Below are 19,399 nucleotides of genomic sequence, written 5' to 3' on the forward strand. Positions count from 1 at the left end.
GCAGCTATTCAGCTATGCCAGGAGAATCCCATGGAAACCAGCAGAGTTTCGTGAAGCCCCTGGAGCCAGAGTAGGGATGAGTCAGGCCATCTCCTAAGGAACCTTCTTTCCCCAGTGATTGTGAACGGTTTCTGTAAGCATTTAAAAGCTGAAACAAACTACACACTGCGCAGGGAGGCAAAGCAAGAATGATGCTCCACCCACCCTCACAGGAGGCAGGTGACCCACCTGCAGCCAGGGAGCACCCCAGGGAGAGGCCCCCCTGCCCTGGAGGTCCCCGGCCAGAGCAATGGCTCCGTGCTCCCTACAGCCCTTCAGCGGTGGCCCAAAACTGCAGTGGATGCTGCTCTGTTACCTTTCCCGCTTTGGAGTTTAAGTGGATTGTAAATGTAAGGTTGATATGGTGAGCCCCAACAGGAAAATAACTGAACGCTACCCTCACAGCTCTGAACCTTCCCAATCATGGGATGGTTTTCTTAAGAGCTGCGTTAAGATTTCTATGACGTTTGAATCAGAAGCAAAATCAGTAATCGTTTGATCTGAAGGCTTTATAAGCCCTGAGAAGTACATGATCCAAAAATATCCCAATAGGCTCTTAAGGAATATGCTAGACTGTTTCTAAGAAGTCGTCAACTCAAAGAGTGGATGGCAAAGCTTGCTTTGTTTCCTAATCTTGTCTGAAGCAGTTCTCCAGGACAACTGAGAGTATCTCCACTCCTCAGTGCTGCCACGCTCAGTTCCCAGCTGACAGCCAGGTCAGGACAGCGTCTCCCAGCAACACCTTGGAAACGAAGGGACTCGAGCAACTGTGTTTCTACACAAGAAATACACAGGAAAATCCAACCCATCCAGGGCTGTACAATCTGATGGCTGAAACCTCCCGAGGTTACCAGATGCTCTCTCTTACACACGCAAGGTTTTGCAGCACTGAAAAGAAGCATGGCCGGCATATCATTTCCACACAGTGACAACACCACCACACATCATTCAACTGTGTCACCAGTTACTGGCCTAAATGCCACGAAGAGTCATCAGGAAAACAGATTTCCACTCAAGCCAGTCAGTTGCTGAAGTCAAGTTCAATAAACAGCCTTATAAATAAATGCATGTGATATCCCTGAAACTATTAGGATTAGATCATGCAGGTTTCCCCAGGAAAACATTTTATGTCTTGAATTCTGAGAAGCTATCTGATGTTCACACACCAAGAGGAAAAAGATTTTTGTGGTCTTGGTGCTGCTCTCAGCTGCATATAACAAAAACCCCACTGAATACATCTCAGCAGAGTTATCAGTGACTCCCTTAGGCAGGAGTATCTGCAAAAATAAACAGGTGCCAGCAATATGCATTGTTCAGGGAAAGCCCTGGGAATGATCCAAAATCTGCCAGTCGTGACTGGAATGTACTGACTGAGTCGCACTCAGCTGAGCTTCCCAGGACTATACCAGTAAGTGAATGCAGAAAAGATATCAGCAGAGTTATCTAAACTCAGCTAAAACATTAGCAGAAATAAATAATTCTTTTGTCAGAGATCAGGATACCTGTAGGTATCTCAGTCTGGGCTCAGCCATTAGCAAAGGAGGGTCAAGTCCTCACTACTGGAGTGTCAGGTGGCTGTCAAGCAAACTGAGGGCATTGAGCAGGACAGACTGTAAGAAAACAGGCATTTTAAAAGGAAAAGTAGTAGCAGGAAATCCTGGATAAGACTTGGAACTAAGCATAACATCAGAGAACCCGCAACAGGCTGGTACATCACGACACTGGAAGAAGGTAAGTTTCTGACCTGGTACTTCTTTTTGCATGAAAAATTGGACCTGCCATTATCAGATCTAAAAGGTTTCAGTTTTAATCCAACAAGATCAGACGGGGGGGTGGAGAACGTGTGAGAAGAAGAAAAGGGCAACTACTTCTCCAACATCACCAAACCTTTTTCTAGCTGAAGCATCACCAGCTGAGGCTACCAGCCTGCCTTCTGTCAGAAAGACATTTCCATCCCTGTGCACTGGCGAGGCTGCTGCAAACTGCTGTTCCTGAGCCCAGAGAGGGCAGGCAAACGAAAGTATCTCAGAACTGTTTCTCTTCCCACAGCTGATCATCTCCGTCATTAACAGCCGAGGTGGAAAAGCCTTCTCAGGTCATCTCCTGAGTGCAGTGCCACACGTGGCCCCGCTGCGGCCAGCGCCGATCACCGAGCCAAGACGCCCACGGCGTCTCTTCTGCTGCCTCACACGTCATCCTTCAGGACTGCTCTGTCATTACTTTGTCATATCTAGCTGAATCAGGGAGATTTTCCCCAGCCAGTATAGTCCTATACTTCTGACAAACACATCAGGTCGCATGATGCACAAAATTTCACTTGTGCCTGTTACACTGACAAACAGGGAAGTTCTCAGCACAGTCCTGGGGCTTGGACAGTTCTGCTGGATGTAAGTACCACCTGGAAAGCGTTTGCTTGTATACAAAACAGAGTACAGGCTAGGCCACCAACTGCCCTGAGCTTGCGGGAGTTGACGGTTGTTTTCTTACTCCTTCTGCTGATCTGCAGCAGCTGGTATGACTTACTGTAAAACACAGTGAGCTGCCACATTATTCAGCCTGCGTAAGGTGTGAAACAAAAACCAATGGCTATTTTTAATAAATCACCACTATAAACGGGGCTTACAGTCTTTGTAATTAAGCTGCATCAAAGCTCATCTGACCTGTGTCACAGTGCCTTCCCCAGAAATTCTAGAGTCCATTAATTGGAGTGCATGACCTTTTCAATTCAAATGTCACTTACTTGCCAAGAAAGCACTTGGGAACTGTACTTAATTTTCTTCTCCTGTCTTTGATAAGATTCACTTTCTTGCTCATCATCATTTGGTACAGCTTCTCTCCTTTCTCTGCAATCATGACATATGCATCCCTCTCCATTCCCAGTTTCAAACCTGGAACAAAAATCAGAAATTCCTCCAGATCTTTAACACCAAATAAAACATTTGCTCAAAGTCAAAAGCTGAGGCCAAACAGCAAAAATGGTAGAAACACAAAAATTGACTTGTTTTCCATTTAAGTGGGAAATTAGGTAATTTTTTAATCTGGGTACAAAACTGTCATTGGTAAGTTTAGCACCACTGAGATGCAGCATTTCTTCTCCATTTTAAAAAGCAGCTTTAAACTTATGGGTAATCAGACTGGTTTACAGGACACGAAGGAAGTCCAAAGCGAGATGAACACGGGTCAGGCAGTCCCAAGCACGGACACGGGCTGGGGGAATGGATTGAGAGCAGCCCTGGAGAGAGACCCTTGTGGGCGCGGGCGGATGAAAAGCTGGACATGGCCCAGCCACATCAGCGCCGCACAGAACCCCAGGGGCTGGCTGAGGCCCCAGCATTCACAAAAGCTTTTTTGGTGCTTTCTGTCTTCTAGCCTGGACACATCATTTTCTGGATTTGCTACTCTAGAACTTGCAAATCTGGGCAACTCTGGGGTCCAAAAGAGACACAGATTTTAGACACCTCCCCGACTAGCTTGAGAGCAGGCAGCCTGAGGTGATCCTGTACTTCAGGGGGCAGAATTTAAGTGACTGGTGTAAGGCTAGAGAAAGGGAGAACTGTGCGTTTTTTGGGAAGAAAAGTTTATCCTAACTGGATGTAAATCCTGTTGCTTTATGGTAAGATACAGTGATGCATCAAGAACCCTCTGAGATGTCAGAGCTGTTTCCTGGCTTTAGGAAAACACTGAGGACAGATTTTAATTCTGCCTACGAAGGGAAAAGTGCAACCTTTTCTCCTTCTCTCAAATAGGTGTGTGTGCATATGCCTTTGTTCTGCAGTTCATTCAGTGCAGTACAAAACACATCATCCACTTACTCTCTCTCTGCTCCCTTTCCTTGATGATAGCATCCAGCCACTTCTGTTTATCTTCAGCAGTCTTGGCCATACAGACAAACCACTTGTTTTTGGCTGTGTTGTGGATCTTCCAGCCATTTGTCACCGTGTAGCCATTGCTGTGGTAATCTGCTGCAAAAGACCAAAGCACAAAGCACACAGTGAGCAGGACGCCGGCTCCCTTAACCGCACCAGTGTGGGACACTTGCGGTAAAATCATCCTCTTTGAAGACCTTCACTCCTGAGGTGTTCCTCCGTGACTGCCCAGCTGTACTTAGCGCTCTGCAAGCCCGAGTACCCACAGGCTCTTCAAACTGACTGAGTGCTCCACTCCTCGGAGTGACACTCGATGACTCCCCCCAGAAGAAGAACTAAAGTCTTTTAAATACGAGGCCATCAGTGAAAGAGTCTGTGATGTTTGTTCAGGTTATTTGTTCTGAATTTCCTGGGGACACGCCATCTTCCTGCACTGTAAGGATTTCTGTCCCCACAACATGGAAATTCTTTACGTGTCAACTGTTTAAAGGACATGATACTAATTCCTGACTTACTACAATAGGGGCCGTGGTGGTGTGGCCTTTATGGAGGGAATCAGAAGCCCCCAGGTCTTCCTGCCTGTGTCAGGATACAAGAATCATAACAGAACTGCCATTCCCGTATTTTGCTCATGGTCACATTCCATGCTACTAATTTGGATACTAAGAGTAGTACTTAGCATTCTAGCACTAGCATTCTAAAAGAGAAGAAGATCCAGAAATTCTGTTATTTCAGCTGTAATGGCATGTGATGTAAAAAAAAAGGATGGAAAAAAGACAGAAGTAACTTTTATTAAATTAACTTGGATTAGGACACAAAATAGACAATCTTCTGGGAACACATAGTCCCAATAAGGTCATTTCAGAAGGAAGGACGAGTGCCTGAAAGCATTTCCAGCCCTCCAGCCATGTAGGTTGGTCCAGTGATGAAGGCCCTACAAGTTCCACAGGTTGCTTCAGATTTCACTAGAGGGGATGGACAAGTACTTTTACACCACCTTCCAACACAAGATGTGAACTCGTTCTGTTCTTAAAAGACAATATTTAGTCGCTTACCTGTTCCATCTTCCACGTTCTCTACTTCCATGACTTCTGTATTTATTCGGCCCCTGAAGATATAAAGGGACCCGTTGATTGACTTTGTCCTTTTGGATGGTTTTTTCCCAGTGACTCTGCAATTAGGATGAAGACTGTTAGCAACACAAAAGCAAACAGTCTAACAAATATATGAATAAAGCAGTCTGAGATATGACTGATAAAGGAGACTTCCAGTATAGTGCCTGGTGGTGTTTGACCACGCCTCTGATGTTACACAATTGGAATTCATTCAGATTTCCACGGCAGGTGTGCCCCAGCGTTAGTACAGCAATAACGAGCTTGTTTTGCCAGATCGTGTGAAGATGCAGGTGGCTTCAAGACTGACACTCTTGATGACTGACTGAAATCCACGTCCATGAACAGCACGTGGCTGCCTCACCCGACAGCATTGCATTTAGCTCCTGTGTCCCTAAAGCTGTGATCCATCGGTGGTGTGCACCAAGCTTCGCCTCCCAAATGAACTACGTGAAGAGGCCAGTGTCACACGCTGCCACGTGTTACACGTTGCTGTGGGGAAAATTCTGCCGGGGCAGTTTTGCACCCAGGTTTACATCCTTACCCACGAGCTTTATAGCGTCTCTGCCGAATTCAGGAAAGCACTTTTCATTACTAGTCATGTTCTGATTTTTGTGCCTCAAATAGGTGTAAAACTATCCAAGTGACACCTGCTGTGCTTCACTGTCCAAGAATAACCCTGCTACGCAAGCCAGAACACAACTGCTCAAATGGTCATTAAGAGGCGGCAGGCGTCAAAATTCCAGTCAGTGAAGGTTCAGCCCTGGAAATTTGCCAGTACTTCGGAAGATTCAAAAAATATCGCAGTAAAATCAGCAGGGGCTTGGAGCTATCAGATCCTTCCCCAAAGACAACTCCTCAAGTCAAAAGTCAACCTGTCCTAGCGGCCCTAGGGAAACCTTTTCCATGTTCGGCCTATTTCCCTACATGAAGCGTACTGCTCCTGACATCAGGATTCAATTGAAACAGCAGTCTATGATCCTGCTAAAACCAAAAAACAACACTCAGCCCTGAAAATCTAAGTCATCAGTTTGCCAGACTTCCCTATGCTTCTGCAAAAGGAGCTAATGCAGAGCTAAAACATCAAATGGAATTCTGATTCTAAACACACCTTACCCTGGGTTCGACAGTCCTACTCCTCATTTATGTTATTGTGAAAAAATATGATGCCCAGGCTGGCATGCTGCACTGTTGACTGCTTATCAAAGACTCAGCCCTGAATTCTGACTGCATTTTTGAATCAAGAAATGCTCCACTGATTTCCACAAGTTACCAAAACACAATGAGATGAGAACTAAGTAATTTAATCTCAAATTAGGAACAGACAGAGACAGTTTGTTAATGGGGTTTGGGGTTTTTTTAAGGTGCGTCCCACTAACGTGTCAGTTGTTTGAGAGCAGCTGGCCAAAGGGACACACCAACACACAGGAAAAGACATTGATTTCCATTCTAGACTAATTATAAATAGCAGCGAGACAGCAGAAAAATCCAAAATAAAGTAGCTCAGTGATCAAAATACATCTTGTACATTAGGCAACTCCCAGCAAGCGTAATGAAATATTATGCTTTTTAGTGGTAATCAGATCCTCAGCATCCCATCAGTTCGAGTTACATTGTCAGACAAAGGGAAACAATCCCTTGAGAAATCCAGGAGTTACAGCAGCATCCTCCAAAATCAAGCCAAACTACAGAGGAGCTTGGGGACATCTTCTGTACAAAAGGAAGTTCTGCTTAAAGGGCACCAGAACATTTTGTTTTCTAAATCTCAGTGCTCCAGGAAAAGTGCCTGGACAGCACTGGAGTTAGGCTAACCTCGACGACAAACGGGCTAGCAGAACAGTTTCTAAGAGCTCTGAAGAAGGAGAAGATGACTATCAGATTAACTGGGGTTTTATAAGGAACAGTTTCTGTCAGAAAACGCAAATTTCTGAACTCTGTTTCATACAGAATTTTGGACTTTGGTAAATGGCAAAGGGTCCAAATGAAGTGTTTCCTCTCCCTTGAGTCATTTCAGAGTCAAAACGCTTCGGGTAGATAGACAGATAACATTTGAAGTCTTTTAGATTTGATGGTGTAAATTTTTTTTTAATGTAAACATTTATATCTCATCTAATTCTGAATGTAGATGTCACCTAATAATTTGTATTTAGGTGGTATAGATCTGGCATTATACACACAAAAAAGTATGAACATTACTGAAATTAGTTTTCAAAGCTTAAGTGTTCCAAAATTTCCATTGTTTCCCTAGGGGGAAAAAAAAGAGAGAGCGAAAGAGAAAAAATAAAGGATAAAAAGACCCAAATTCTGAGAAATGAGAATGATCTTTGGAGAGAACAGTGGTTTTACAGAATTTCTAATTGGGCTGGCCATGCCATTTGGCCATCACCAGTAAGGAAGTATAACTTGAAGCAGGGGGATTGCATTACAGGAAAGGGAGGGAGAGGAAAAGGAGTGCAGGGAATGCATTGTAAATTTGGAACAGAGAATGGGGCTGGGGTTGTGAAGGTGAAAAGCTCAGGAACTGAAATACCCTATAATTGCTGCAGGAGCAAGCTGCCTTCCACTCCACCAGTGCTATTGTAATTACAAGCAGCAGGTGTTAATAAATCTTAAGGTTTCTGAGGTGGGATGATGCAGAAAGAATTACCAGGATAAGAAAGGAAGACAACAAACAGAGCACGTGGGCTGTAAATGCTGACAGCAACAGACAAATACTCCTCTCTTTCTCACTCCCCTGGGCCCTGCAACTATTTTGTTCGCTCAGTATTCCACTTTCCCCTATCTTGGCTTTTTATCATTTTTCACATCACCCTCTTAGGCACAGCATAACTTCACCACATTAGCTGGCACTGTCACATAATTCCTGGAGACACAGCTGCCCTCAGAAGCTTTTGTCTGTGAGAACTCACAGCTTTTGCTGCACTGTTTTAACTCCTCTGTGGACTGCACTCTTCTCAGAGGGGCACTCCGATACTGCCTGGAATATTTATCCCACCACAGAGTGACTTCTCTCTCCTACTGCCTAAGTGATAGAAATAGTCAAGAACAGAGGGAAGTTCCGCCTGGGACTCAGCCCTACAAAGCAGCAGAGAATACAGTCGATGGTCAACAATTGATCACAGCTTCCACTTACAAATCTCCTGAACGGTGAAACTGCAAATACAGAGGGACTCACCTGGATTTCCTCTTGCAATAGACCAGGAGATTATCGAACAGAAAGAACATTCTCTCCTGGATGTTTCCTGCTGAGATTTTTAACAAAGTCCCTTGCAGTAAGAGCTGTGTGCAAATGTCTGTCAGATTTGATCCCTGAAACGTAAAAAAAAGAGATTAACTTTCCTTTATGAGTGCACAATGAAGGTCTTTCACTAACACACTCTTATTTTATCTGCCATTAAACTGTGAAATAGCTGATGCACTCACAAGGATTTCACCCAGATCGATTTGCCTTTCAAGTGAGATCTGCCCATCAGAAATGTCAGCTCCATTCTAGCTCTAACACCTTCCTTTCTTTCATATTCCGCTTGTTCTGCTACAGTTCAGCGGCAGCCTGCACACGCAAAATGAACTCTAAATGCCAAATTCCTCAGAGTGATGCTGCCCACACCTTCAAGAGTGTTTACACGTCACAAAAGAAACAGAAATAAATCCCTGTGCCCAGCACAAGTCATTGCACTGTGCAGTTAACTGCCTGCAGGGAGCTTGCTGCTCCCGCATCCTACCTCCCATCCTTCAATGTGGGACTGCAGCTGTTCAAGGGCTTCCAGTTTCTCCATCTGCCTCTTGGTCTCGTTGATATTTGTACAGACTGTCTTCATTGCCTGCAGTGCGCTCTGGACAGCTGGGTGATCGGGGTGCTTAGAGGGAGTCCTCTTAGCTAGCTCCTTTTAAAAAGAGAGGAAACATGGAGACTGAGAAGTGGCTCAGGGAAAGGTATGAGCATCAGCAAGCAGTGCTGCAGGAAAATGCCAGAACCACTGCAAAACTGAAGAGAATTTGGGGGCATTTTACTGCAGATGCTGTTCTCTATTCTTCATCTGTACAGGGCTATTGTGAATGCCGGTAAATAAATGAGGCAATTGCTCATGTTAAATACGCTACACTAAGAGAGCTAAAGCCAAGTATGTTTTGCTGTGTCAGATGTGTTTACTTTGTATGTTTAGAAGGCTGAGGCACCTGTCCTGACAGAGACAAACATCTCTGCTCTGAAGGAGTCTGTAAGTCTCTGCTTCACCTGTGTCAAAGCACAACAGCCCAGCTGAGCCCCACGGAAAAACAGCAGAGGCAAAACTCAGAACCTGACAGTATTAATGACTTTGGCAAAAGCGGCAACCACTGTCAACTCACAATTAATCATTGTTTTAGACCAATAGTACATCATAGTCAGCCACTCGAAAAAGAGTACATTAAAGAAATCCAAAATCTAAAATATTATCAAGGTAATTTTACCTTGATACACAATACGGTGCTCAAGACTGAAATACTTTCTCACTATCCTTTGCCTCAGTGTGTTGTTTGGTTGTTTAAAAGCCCTGTGCTGCTGAATGGCATCATTCTGCAAGAGACACAAGAATGAGTTTGGCTACAGCCAGAGAGGCAGCCCAGCACTGTGACCTGAATGGAGCTACATCGCTTCCACCCATCTGTGGTTTACTGGGTAACAGGGGCACAGGAAAAGGATGCCAGTTGACACCAACATGAAATTCCCTGTGGAAGTCTTTACTTTGGTGAAAGTGAGGCCAAGGAGAGTAGATGTTGCAAAAGTAAAGCCAGGAGACAGGCGACACTACCTGTGCTCCATGACTGCAACACAGATATCTGTCACTAAACAGCAGCGACGGTGCGCAGCTCCAGGGTCACCCACACCGCACTGCAAACACGTCCGTACACACGGTCTAAAGCTCCCATTCAGAAACCCCCCAAACACAGAGAAAGACCTCTCCATTCACAGCACGCCTGCTGCAACAAACAGCCTCCTGCCCAGGCCCGTGGCGGCCCGGGGGCAGGAGAGGAGGCTGGCAGCGCAGGCGGGCGGCCTGGGACGGGCCCTGGCCCCTCCACAGCCCAGTCCGGAGCCATGCCAGGCAGGGCCGTGCTCCCTGACACGGCATTTCCCAAGCGCCCCCAACCAACTCCAGATGCCAGCTGCTATTGTTCCGAAGAACACACACAGACACACATCGATGTTATTAATAAAAAGTGGTTACAGCATTTAAAATATGTGCCTTACCCTACTACTTCAGTTTCCTTTCAAACACAAACCAGTCTGAATTCCTTGAGCATACTGCCTTTATCAAACCCACCCACTCGGCTACACCAAACACTCCCTTTACACAAGGTCGTATCAAAGTCACCAGATAATCTGGATATTCACAAACTCTTGCTAAAAACAAAGTAAAAGAAGAAAGTAGGCTAGCTTTGGTCTAAGACTTTTCTCATCAGCTGGAAGACAATGGTATCTGTTTGCCCTGGGAATTAGATAAAGTAAGATCCAATCTCCATGAATACAAAAGAACTATTTCAGGAGCCATAACTGAAGTTCAGTAGCAAAGGGAGAGCAAACACTTAATTTGAGGGCTGTGCTATTTTTAAATCTGTCTCTTTTTTTCCTTGCTTTGAGAGCTCCATTTTCCTGGTCAGCATGAACAGAATCTGCCTGTGTTTTCCCTCAACTGTTCTCATGTCTCAGACATTTGTGTCCACTCTGGGAATTTCACGCTAGCGACTACCAAATAAATCTTGAATGGGACACAACTTATTTGCTACGAATTCACTACCTTTGAGAATCAGAATCAGCCACACTTTATAACAGCCACTGACATTTTCTGACCGAACTACTCCTAGTTATGTTATTAATCTCACTGACTGAGGCAGGTTTGTTGCCCAATGAAAACCTAACTCCTCTTTGTTTTTTCTTAAAACTTCTATTTCCTGTCCATGAAGTTTCGAACCAATGAACAGTGTGTGATCTGGCTGTTGCTTCAACGGGTACACGTGGGCCTGGGTCAGCTGCCCCAGAGCTAAGGGCAGGCACAGGGAGGGCAAATTCACCTTTACACACTGTGGCCTGAGAGCAGGAAACACTGTTTGAGTCTTCATCTTGGTGGCACTGGCTTTGGCTTTCAAGGAAAGGAAGTTTGGTCCCCAGGAGTTTGGACACGCATTCATCACAGAATTCTTACTTTCTTCCAGATTCATAAAGGGACCTTTCTTTCAAAATATGAGGGAAAGTCTTTGTATCTTTTTAATTACGTTTCTTTTGGTAAACACAGCGTGAGTCTGGCTGAGGAAGAGACTGACATCATGGGAGACCGGTGGCTGTTAGCCACACTCGCATCCACGAGGCCACCGGGGGATGCCAGCTCTCCCAGAAACTGCTTTCTCCTTTCCCTCAGGTGAGCCCGCCGAGCAGAAAGGATGAGAGGCAAGGTGGCTCATCTTAGGTCGTTTGTGCTGTATCTCCTACGGTGAGAGTACCAGCAAGGGGGCCAATTAGTGCCACACGCCAGAGTCATTTCGGGATTGACTCCCGCCCCTTGGGAACTCGCTGAGACGGCCAGAGAGTTTTCAAACCAGCTGCCGAACAGCTGGCAGAAGGTCCAGGATTTTGATCATTGCTTGCCATCAGACTAGAGACCTTGTAATGAAAAGCATCCCGTGTTTAGAGGCCTCAGAGCCATCCAGCCCCTCAGAACACTGGCCCAACGCAGGCTGAGCACAGCTTCACAGGAAGCGGCTGAAACCGCCGCACAAGCCCGAAGAAACAGCTGAAGGGCACGCAAGTCCAAAGGCTTTGGTTAGTCTGTAAGTCACCCTGCCTGCTCTACCCAGACCATTACAGGATCTGCAGCCTGCCAGCATCAGGCAGCCTTTTGCCTGTGCCCATAAAAAGCGATTTTCTTCAGAGAAGATCCAACTCTCAGAAGAGTAAATCAGGAAAGCAACAGTGACAACAAAAGCCGAGGCTAAAAAAATGCAGATTCATTCCAAGAATCGAACAACCATCTGGAGAAATACTTTCTCTGGTTTACCTTGAGCAGAAGAGGATATTTGCAAATTCTCTGAATTGGAGTCAGCAGATAACCCTCTAGTGGAATGTCTGTTGTCTTTCTGCCTCCCAAAAGCATGCAACCCTATAATCAAAGAAAGAAACAAATGTTACCTCAGACACAAAGCTTTCAGATGATTTTTGACACGATTTTATACTTCTAGACATGCATTGTGGTGAGAAAGCGCTTTACCACACCTAAGGTACAGGAAATGGCACTTTATTCACCACTGACATACAGCCATCAGGTCTGAAAAGCTCTGCAGGCATCAGGAGAAGAAAATTTGTAGTGGATAATAATGGCTGTGCAGAAAGGTGTCTTCTCAGAGAAATACCACACAGCTGATGACTCAGAAACCATCCTAACAATACAATGACCATCAGCAAACCTAGATGGACCATTACCTAAAATATTCCAATTTACCCCACAACAGACAGGACCTGGTGTTTTTGTTCACCCTGTAAAGTTGTATACTGTCAGTCCAGAAAATTCATGAAGGCTAAAATGAAGCCTACTAACTAGTAATCATGTAATTAATTAACTTCAGTCCAATTCTTATGTCTGAATTGGCCTGGAATTGAAACAAATGAGTCATCTGCATAACATCCACCAATTCTCTGGCAAAACATTATGGCTGAGCACAGCCGGACAAACAGCCTGGGCACACTGGCTGGCTAACCAGCACACAGGGAACCTCTCAACGGATTATCCAAATTCATTTCTCAGGGTTGACAGAGTAAGGGAGTTTCAGAACAGGGTATGGCACTGGGAAAAACAAACAAACAAACAAACAAACAACCTTATAGTCCTTGATCTGTCCTTAATTTGTAACAATAATCTGTAATCTTTACGACAAATCAGTACTGCCATACTGCAAGCTTTTTACACATTTCCCTGCTGATTCTACTATTGCCTGCTGCCAGAGAGAGGCAGTAGATTCGGGTGGACTTCAAGTCTATTTCAGATAAACCAGTCCACATTCCTGTGCTCAACCATGAATTTGGACTTTGCTCCAAAAGTCACTCCAGTTGCAAATCTGTCCTGTCCACACAGAAGCTGAACTTCAAAGGCAGTTCAGCCAAGACGTGCCTGCTTTGGGCCATCACCAGTAACTTTTCCCCTGTGAAATACGTGCTGTGGCTCAGACACACTGAAATCTAGTGAGTCTCTTGGCTGTAGCTCTACAATTCTTCTCTTCAAGGAATCTTCACAGACATCATACAAAAAATCTCATCAGTCCTAACTGGTATTTTTACAGACAATTGTCTGTAAAAGAACCTGTCCCCAGGCTATTCTAGATCTGTGGCACTGGCTACCCAGCTCACAATGCTCCCTGTCCAATTTCCACGTCTCAAGTGATTCAGTCCTTCCCATCTCCTCTTTCAGCCCTCTCTCTAGCTCTGGGCTCAGAACTGCCCTTTAACACTTACTGACTTTTCAAACGCATTCCCACATTCTATGTTTCAGCAGCTGCGAGGGGGCAATCGGGCCAAATCTATCCTCACAAGCAAAGCTTTGTACTTCAGTGCTGCCTGCTCTGCACAGCAGCCCTGTAGCACTGGTGTGGGAGGAGAGGAGAAGGGAAGGGAGGCCTGGAAGAAACTGCAGCACCACAGCTGAGTAGACACATCAGGGCAGCCCTTCTTCCCATGTTTCCTGCCATTTGAATAGTCTGTTGGACTGAGGTGCTGCACCAAGAGACCGTGTGACATCTCTGATGTCCCTCGCAAGCAGTTTGCCAGCCGCTGTCTCTAACACAAGCAGAAAACTTGGCCAACCCAGCGGAAGTGGAGAACGTTCTGAAGGCTGGGAAGGATGGTGTTCACGTGCACCTTCCCTCCTCTTTCTCATTGGTTTTCCTCACAGAAGCACCCAAAATAACTTCATGAACAAGGCAAGGGTCGTTTAGTAATCCAAAGCGATGGTTTGATAAGGGTGATGAAAACTCAGACGTGACAAAGAGACTCTGGCTACACAACAGCACGAGGCTAGGCTCCCTCTGAGGATCTTGTGGCTACAGGAATGCTCTGGCCCTGCTTGTGACTGGTGCTGATGTGGAAGTTTTCTTTTGCTGTACTACATTGGGAAGGAACAGACCTTTCACAGCAAGAAAAAAACGAGAGCAGAAAGAAAAGCAGGTCCTTTGCAAGAAACAGTCTTTATTTCACTTCACAGACTTTACTAGGAAAAAAGCTGATGTGATGAATTATTCCCTCACCTACGTGCCAACCCCATTACAAATGCCACACATCCACGGCCAAGGAAACAAGACGCTCAAAAATCCAGCAGAACTAGGGTGAAAGTAAGGAGGAGAAACAACCAAGAAAGGAAAGAAAAGCAAGCAGTGCAGTGGTAGGAGGCAGCGCCCACTGATGGTTTCTCCTCCCAGCCCAGCCTCTGAGGCACGTTGGAAGGCTGTATGGCCACGGCCCTTCTTGGATGGAAGCCGGGTTACTTTTGATTTAAGCAGCAAAGATGCACTCAGAACGATTCATCCCGACTATATTTCTTGCCCACAGCTGAGAAGCAGGTCACATTTTTCTGATGAGCTGGTCAGAGAACTGAGCAGGGAACCAAATTGAATGGGAACTAGCCTCAGTCTTGTTGCTGACCTATTACATTACTCCTTTTATCATCTGTGCTTGTTTCTTCTGTCGATTCTTTTAAAAAAATCCTCCTTGTTTCCACCGCAATCACCCGTGTGGGTAGTGCTCAGTTCTGTGCCTCAGCTCCTCAGTGATGCAGACCCCCCCTCCCTGAGTGCTCCCCACCTGCAATGGGTCATACCTGCAAAGTGCCCGGCATTCCTGGCATACAAAAGAACTGTTATGAGCACGGGGCAAAGTCAGACCATTCAGTCAAGAGGGCTGGAGAAGGTGCTTACCAGAAGGAATGTTCTCACTGTCGGGATCTTGTTCAGTTCCATCAGCAGTCTGAGTGCTTTCTCGTGGTTGCTACAGTACTCCTCGTACACAAAGAATTTGTCTTTCTGCAAGGAGAAACAAAGTGACTCTTTGATTCAGACACCACTAGAGAGATTATTCTGCCACAGGCTGTTAGCAAATTCTTTACAAAGACAGGCGGACTCCAACTGGCATTAGCACTGGGGCTTCCGTGAAGTGTTTGACACTGGTCTAATGGGAATGATCTATACAGGTGTTCACTAATTCCCCCCTTACCCTGCTGTAAGTTAGCAGAGACTTTTCTGAGCACTGAGACTTCCAGCACTTTTCCTCTTAACACTTCACTGAGACCGCAGGTATTCTTTCCTGAAAGGAGGGATTTTGCTCTCTTGGGAATACTTGCAGCATGTGTGTCAGGATATTCCGTGAAAGTAGCCAGGAGCTAAACAAAGCCAGGGGGCTGACCACTCCTGCCGGAGGAAGAAAGCCAGGTGGCCTGAAAGAAGCTCTGAGATCTGGAGGGGAACTGTGGGACAAAGCAGTCAGCTGGAAATCCCCTGCCTTTCACGGGCTGAGAGCCAGGCCCCTGGAGGTTGGCTGGTTCACTTTGTGCTCTGGAGCAAGCAGCAGACAAAACTTAACAGCTACACACAATAGTTTCTGTAACTGGAAGAATTTCACCCAATAACCAACATATTGCAGGTACTAAAGGAAGGGAAAGGCAGCTTCACAACTAGACTGAGCTGCCTGCACTGGGACACGACACGCCAGCAGCACACGCTGCCACGAAATCCCGTGTTAAGAAATGAAGGTCAGCTGGCAGGTCGGGGTCAGCACGTTCTGCTCGGCTGACCCTTCAGATTCAAAGACTGCAGCTCCTTCTGCCTGAAACGATCAGAGAGGCTGAACCCATTGCAAACACCAGATATCTGGAAACGCTGGAGTGATTCACAAAAGAAGCAGGAACAACTACTCCCATGCCCGAGCAGATGAGGCCAGGGGCAAGTTGATCCTCTCAAAGCCGGTAGGAAGGGCTGAACTTTGAGCAGCTATGTTCAGAGCTTCTAGCATTGCACTCACCAGAAAAAAGGAGGGTGATGAGATTGCATTGGGTTTCAGGCAAAAGGACTGATTCAGAAGACAGAACCCATCGTTTCGGAGCCCTTCTCGAGGTGCTGCTTTACTTCCTGGTTCAGGCTGGCTTCTGTGCCATAATGCAGCACCGTGTGGAGACAAGCTATTTGCGTATCAAAAGTGATTTCAAAGCATCCGCGTGGTACTCTGCAGGGTGAGAAGTGAGGCTTTCCAGAGCTACCTGCCGTCTCAGGGCACCAAGCCACGTAGCCAACGCCTTCCAGAGTTTGCTGCTGCATTCACAGCAGCGTTCTGGTCTGAAGACATTCTATCCGAACCTTTTAATCTCCCCAGAACTTGGGAGTTAATTCTTTGGAGTTTTGACTGCAGTCCTAGCACTCTTAGAGCTTCCTGTGTCAGCTGAAGGTATTTGCAGCATTGAGCTACTTTTAAGACAGCTCACAGTGACACGCAAAAAACTACTGCCAGCTGAAGGAGTTTCCTAGCAGGAAACCACGGGAATACAGCTGCAGTCACTGGGGACTCCCTTTGCTATTGTCACAAGGAAAGGAAATTGCACTTATGTCAGTTTAGGAGTCAGATGTTCAATGGTAGATATACATGTTCAGAGTCCATAAAATGCTTTTGGGTTTCGTTTATCACTAACCTGATCAATTTTCCCCTCCTTGTACTTCAAAAGAAAGAATTGAGAAGAAACAGACGTATGTCCAAACACAAGAACAATGGTACAAAGCAAATAAAACAACAGCCACAAAGGGTATGCTGCAAAGAGCTGGAGTGCAGATGTTCAGGACTTTTATCCTTCAGCAGCAGCTGTTCAGGTTGCTACTGGGGTGCAATAGCGGGAAGCTGCAAAGAAACAAGAGCTTCTGACCACCAGATGCAGGAAAAGGCAGGCCTGGGTCCACAGCACAACAGCAAACAAGGCGATAGGATTGTGTCAGCCGTAAAAACAGGAGAGTTACATTGAAACAGATAGGGTTTTCCCCACACTTTCTCCTCTCACCTCTCCTCAACTCCCTGGATGCACACTAGCACCAGGCTTGAAATTCAAACCAGCAGCCATTAACACCAGATCATCCGCTCCACCAGCGCTCACACAATGTCACTGCTCGGTGTCTGACTGCAGCTTTAAGTGCCTGCAGTTTGGGAGGCTACATTTAGATCATGACCAAATCCTTTTGCTAAAGCTCAAGACAGTACAGTAATTATCCACACACCAGAGTGCTTTCCTCAAGTCTCTCCCAGCTGTGCCCCATGCCGGCAGCCCACAAATATGAGAACTATGCTGAAAATGACTCCTTGCCCGAAGTGTTTCATTTCCTCTCCGGGTGATACTCAGTCCTGGGCTCTCCCGTAGCCGGGTGAGGAAATTATCAGTTACATAATTACAGATGTTAGCCCAAGAGTTCTGAACCTGCAGAAGTGCAATTATGGTCAGAGATGAGACCAGACAAAAATGGCACTTTCTTACTCAGCAAATCTGCTGGATACACAGCTAGACCTTCTGTTTTGGTGACAGAAGTAAGTCTGTACTATTCTCAGTTTGGTTAAAGTAAGACTTCAACCAATAGTTTATTCTCCAAGTATGTTATTTTGGACCCATTAGCCCTGCCCACAAATTAGTGCAAATTTGAAAACAGTTTTGACTAGAAAAAAGCAAATAAGGTATTTGGAAAACTGCAACGTTTTATTTGGACATATTTTTAACAAGCCATGGCATTTTCTCATTTCAAAGCAGGCTGAAAGCAACCTTGTCAACATCAAAAACCTAAACAGAAGACATAATTCTCGACAAAACAATATCCCTGATGACTCAGACAGCAAAACTGACCACTCATGCAACACCGCTCCAGAAAATGAGCGTAACAACACACGTTTCCCTAGAACAAGTTTCTGGCTTTCCATCCCCCAGCCTCTGGCAGTACGGCAATCCCAGAAGCAAAGGATCCGACAATTCTCTGCCCTTCTGCTGCACACACGGTCACAGCCTTCCCTGCCCTGCAAAAGCGAGCCTGTGCTCGAGGTGTGCTCACCCCGCGGCCAGCACGCGTGCCCTCCCTGTCGTTAGAGACACATCCCACATGCTGCTTGTGTTTAAGGCTGTACGTTGGACTTGGAATGAATATTCAAGGCTGTTCCGTACCACCTGTTCCAGTCACACTGAACCGCAGCTCCAGAGCAAACTCTAGCACCTCCCAACAGACAATGAATTCTGGTCACCCGACCACAGCGGGCGGACAGTGTCTGTCTCTGAAGGAAAACCATTTTCCACACCTGAATATCAGAGCAAGCACTTTTCATCATCTCTGAAAATACTGCAAAAGGACAATGTGCAATAATTTGTTTTTTGGAATTCTTGCAAAATCTGCTTGCTTGCTTCAGGTGTCATTCAAGATTTGAATCCTTCTGAACCAGAGGCCCTTGGGAAATACCGGGCCCATGACAACCACCATCCCTCGATGTGTTCACAAAGGGGGTCAGTGTGCACTTGAGCACACGGTTTAATGGTGAACATGGTAGTGGTGCTGGGCTGGCGTGGGACTCGAGGGTCCTCAAGGCCTTTTCCAACCCTGATGATTCCAAGATTCTAGAGAAGCAGTGCTCTGTTTCTGAAAGCTGGGGGACCACTGCTGAGCAAGGCTCCTCCAGGCCAAGACAGAGCAGGCAGAGTCAGGCCTGGGCAGACTAGAGGACATTAGGGATACACAGGTCTCGTGAAGAGGACCCAAGCATTGCGGTCTCGTGGAGTTCCACATGGTCAATCTGGGGATTGCTACAGGGATATACCGTACACGGAAACTTAGAGAAAACATGCTCCACTAAAAAAACACACTGAATGGATAAAACACTGCTTCAAGAATTCTCAAGCTATTCACCAGATTTTTAAGTACCAGGCAAACACCTGCAGGAGTACTGTTTCTGAGGCCCTTGAAACTGCTGCTTTTTTGATGGGTGAGAAAAAATGGAACCAAAAATCAACAGGAAAGGGAAGAGTTTCTAAAAATACGTCGTTGTTTAGCTCAGTTTGATGTGGCGTCCATTGTTCTAACCTCATTCACAAGTTTTTTCCCACCCTACCTACAACTTTCATACAAGACACACATTGTCATAGTACTGCTACAAGCCTCAGAGATTAGGGCTTGCTAAGGGGCTGGAGAGCTTGCGACAGGAAACTGTACTTTCTGATAGCATTAAGTCATTGTACTTACAAATTTTAAGAAAACATTTCCCAGTTCATGCTGAGACTGGGGTTCTGGTTGCAAACAAAACTCCAGAGCAGCCAGGAACTCCTTGTGAACACCAAGAATGTCTTCAATGTTCGAAAATAAGAT

General features: G+C 45.9%; 1 protein-coding gene across 3 annotated transcripts in view; it reads right to left on the minus strand.

Moving 5' to 3' along the window:
• The window catches only part of PREX1 (phosphatidylinositol-3,4,5-trisphosphate dependent Rac exchange factor 1), a 103,764-nt gene that overhangs the window by 34,416 nt on the left and 49,949 nt on the right, over positions 1–19,399 (minus strand). For 2 of the 3 annotated variants that reach the window (XM_066199288.1, XM_066199286.1), the window contains exons 3-10: positions 19,277–19,399; positions 14,951–15,055; positions 12,049–12,150; positions 8,740–8,901; positions 8,193–8,326; positions 4,961–5,076; positions 3,852–4,001; positions 2,780–2,927 (exon numbers count right to left, since the gene is read on the minus strand). In XM_066199288.1, coding sequence (XP_066055385.1) covers positions 2,780–2,927; positions 3,852–4,001; positions 4,961–5,076; positions 8,193–8,326; positions 8,740–8,901; positions 12,049–12,150; positions 14,951–15,055; positions 19,277–19,399 — 1,040 coding nt within the window. The remainder of the gene's footprint in view (positions 1–2,779; positions 2,928–3,851; positions 4,002–4,960; positions 5,077–8,192; positions 8,327–8,739; positions 8,902–12,048; positions 12,151–14,950; positions 15,056–19,276) is intronic. The other variant, XM_066199287.1, reaches the window with a different exon arrangement.

This window comes from Chamaea fasciata, unplaced genomic scaffold (genome assembly GCF_029207755.1).
Source record: "Chamaea fasciata isolate MVZ Bird 193981 ecotype frontalis unplaced genomic scaffold, bChaFas1.0.hap1 SCAF_17, whole genome shotgun sequence".
Lineage (NCBI taxonomy): Eukaryota > Metazoa > Chordata > Aves > Passeriformes > Sylviidae > Chamaea > Chamaea fasciata.